The 3,291-nt window shown below is 34.6% G+C and overlaps 1 protein-coding gene across 1 annotated transcript in view; it reads left to right on the forward strand.

Moving 5' to 3' along the window:
* The window catches only part of LOC106471442 (cAMP-dependent protein kinase type II regulatory subunit-like), a gene marked incomplete at its 3' end in the record, with an annotated part of 59,116 nt that extends 57,462 nt beyond the window's left edge, over window positions 1-1,654 (forward strand). Inside the window, exon 8 of the mRNA XM_022400054.1 lies at window positions 1,553-1,654. Coding sequence (XP_022255762.1) covers window positions 1,553-1,654 — 102 coding nt within the window. The remainder of the gene's footprint in view (window positions 1-1,552) is intronic.
* Window positions 1,655-3,291: the final 1,637 nt, after the last annotated feature.

Below are 3,291 nucleotides of genomic sequence, written 5' to 3' on the forward strand. Positions count from 1 at the left end.
ACTTCGTAAAGCTCTAGTATTAATCTTTCCATAAGTTTAAACAACAGAAATAAATTCTACCAGAAATATGTTACTGCTCATTATGTAGTCTAGAAAAGTGATACTGTTTTTTGTTGTTGTTTTTAAAAAGAAATATGATTTCTTAAAATTTCAAAATGTATTTGCTGCTATGAAAAAAAGAGGTTTTGTTGCATTTCCTTCTTTCAAATTGACTTAAAGGCTGTGAACTTGGGATGTGGTGTTAATGTACGTTAATAGTCGTCATGTGGCTTGTGTTAATTTAGTCTGAGATATATTAACGTATTTTCAGAAGCAATATACAAAAAAACTATGCTAAAGGTATAGTGCCTGTAAAAATCAAGTGTCATGAATGAACATTCTAAAAAAGCTAAATACCTTTTAATACATGAAAAATGCAGTTTTGGTTCAGAGCTTTTTGGAAAAAAAAAATATCATTCTTAAAGACAAGAGATGGAACGGCCACTCAAATACAAACGCTTTATTATTTGTTCTTAGGTTTATCGTTTTTCTATTTAAATTTATGACGAAATTAAAGCTGTTTTCTTGATTCGAGTGGGTTTAAACTTGGGTTGAAAATAGAAATAATTTTATTTTAACCTATAAAGAAACAGGAAAAACTATTGTGCTGCCGATAAGGGTTGTAATAATGGAGCTATTTATAACGTTGTTTTGTAAACAAGAAGCCAAGCTAAATTCTAAAATTAGCTACCAATAGACCTGCGCATAGCCTGGTGGTTAGGGTTCTAGTTCACGAGCTGCGAGATTGAATCTCGTCACCGAACATGCTTGCGCTTTCAGCTTCGGGGGCGTTATGTGACGGTCAATCTCAATATTTGTTGGTAAAGAGTAATTCCGGAGTTTGCGGGGGGTGGTGGTGTCGACTATCTGTCTTTCCTCTGGTCAGTCACTTCAAATATAGGGACAATTAGCGCAGTTAGCTCTCGAGTAATTATGCGTGAAACTCAAACAAATAAATACAAGTAGAAAAAAACGAAACACTGAATTCCCCAGGTGTGTTAGCGGTATGTTTACGGACTCACGACGCTAAGATATGGGGCTCGATACCTATGGTGGGCGCAGCACAGATAGTTCATTGTATAGCTTCGCCTTTAACAATAAACAAATACATCAAATGAAATATCTCTGTACAATTTTGAGCGTACAAGTTGCCCCTGTGGTAGAGCTTAGAGTTAGGAGATGGCGATCCGGGTTCGAATCCATACATTAGCACAAACTATTCCTAGCATTTTAAAAGTGTGTGTGCGTTATAAGAGTGGGTGTGGGTGGTAAGGTGGTGCAGATAGGTTGTCTTCCCTGTGGTCAGTAATTAAAAATTAGATACGGTAGCCTTTGAACCTATTGCCAGAAATATAATATAAATATTAACACTGTACAATGTTAAATATCATCAAATGTTTACGTGACAAATGAATAAAAACAAACAAAACTCCAGGTATTAAATTGGAGTGATATTTGTTTCATGTTGAAGTATATGTGTTTATAGATTATTACAATTTGACAATATTTTTAGAGTCGGCAAATCTTTAGAAAGATAGTCCTGAAGAGTGCCTTCAAAAAGAGAAAGGAATACGAGACACTCTTGGAGAAGGTGCCGATGTTGCAGTCTTTAGAGGTAGGATTGACTTTCTCTATTCGGTAAAATAAAGGTGTGATATTTTCTCACTTGATTAAAGGTGGAAGTGATTTTTACTCTAATCGCTAAGGCGCTAGAGTTACAATCTTCTACTCTTATTTTTTATCAACCCTATCAAAATAACCCCTTTTATCTAATAAGAGACATGACGCACCCTTTTAAGGGTCTATAAGAAATGCAAGTGACCTTTTCACACTCAGTTAGAGCTAAAGGTGATATATTCCAATCAATTAGAAATAAGTGGTACTTTCATCTAATTGATTAGAAATAGAAGTTATATTTCCCAGTTGCTCCCCTCCCCACAGTGGCACAGCGGTATATCTGCGGACTTACAACGCTAGAAAACGGGTTTCGATACCCGTGGTGGGCAGAGCCCTTGTGTAGCTTTGTGCATAATTAAGAAAACAAACAATTTCCTAGTTATATAAAAGAAGAATCGACCTTTTATCATGTGGATATGATAGAGAAGTGACACATGTTTTTAAAATTTAATCCAAACTTCAAATGAAATTTTTCCATTCTCTCAGAAGTACGACTGCCATTTTTCGAAGCACTTAAAACTAGTTGTAACGTTTTGCAATTCTGTCATATTTGGAAGTGTCTTTATTTTGTCAATTGATTAGAAATAGGAGCGCCTCTCTCTCTCTCTCTTCAAAGTGGCTTTTCAAGATCGATTTAAAAAATGTATGTCGAGCTTTTCTTATCGCTAATACGTGATAATAACACGTCTCTAATCGATTAACTCAAGGAATAGCCTTTCTTCGATCTTATCGATAATTCACTCCGTACGTTATTACTAGTTGCGGTTTAATGAGTAACAAGTATGATTTAACTCTTTCGGAAAACATTACAATGAGATGACATTTCTTGAATTTTCCCCACACGTGTACCTCGTACCAATAATTCAAAGTATTTTTATCAACGCTTATAAAGTGTATTTATCTTACAACGTGTAAAGAATGGGAATGTTACTGGAATCTTGCAATTAAAAATGAAGATCAGTCCAAAGGTAAATTTTGTCTGAGAAAATCTAGGGCCGTCAATCTCGAGTGAGGGATTTGTAGGCTCGTGTAAAAAAAAATTACAACCCACTTGTTCATGTCTAGAAAAAATGCTGATATTGTAATTGTAAACACGAATCAAGTTACTCGTGTCAATCACGCGGCATAAGGAGTAACTTACAATAATCTAATCTATTTCAGAACTCACAACTCGAATTAAGTCAAACTTGAAACAAAGGTGACAAACTTAACAAGTAAGAAATAATTTTTGAATAGCAAACAGCAGCTGAGTAAGTTTGAAATATTAGAAGCCATGATAGATGCAGTGGTGTTTGGAAAAACCGACCAGCTCCATTAAGAATTAAAACCAAAGTAAATGTACATGTGCCAATACTAGTATTATCGTGTTGTAACATTGTAAAAAAATAAGAAGGAAACAAAAGTACTGGCACAAAATAAGAAGGAAACAAATATCGTGTTGTAACATTGTAAAAAGTTGTGTCAGTACTAACTTTTTACAGTGTTACAACACGATATTTGTTTCCTTCTTATTTTGTGCCAGTACTAACTTTTTACAATGTTACAACGCGATATTTGTTTCCTTCTTATTTTGTG

Source organism: Limulus polyphemus, unplaced genomic scaffold (assembly GCF_000517525.1).
Source record: "Limulus polyphemus unplaced genomic scaffold, Limulus_polyphemus-2.1.2 Scaffold4627, whole genome shotgun sequence".
Lineage (NCBI taxonomy): Eukaryota > Metazoa > Arthropoda > Merostomata > Xiphosura > Limulidae > Limulus > Limulus polyphemus.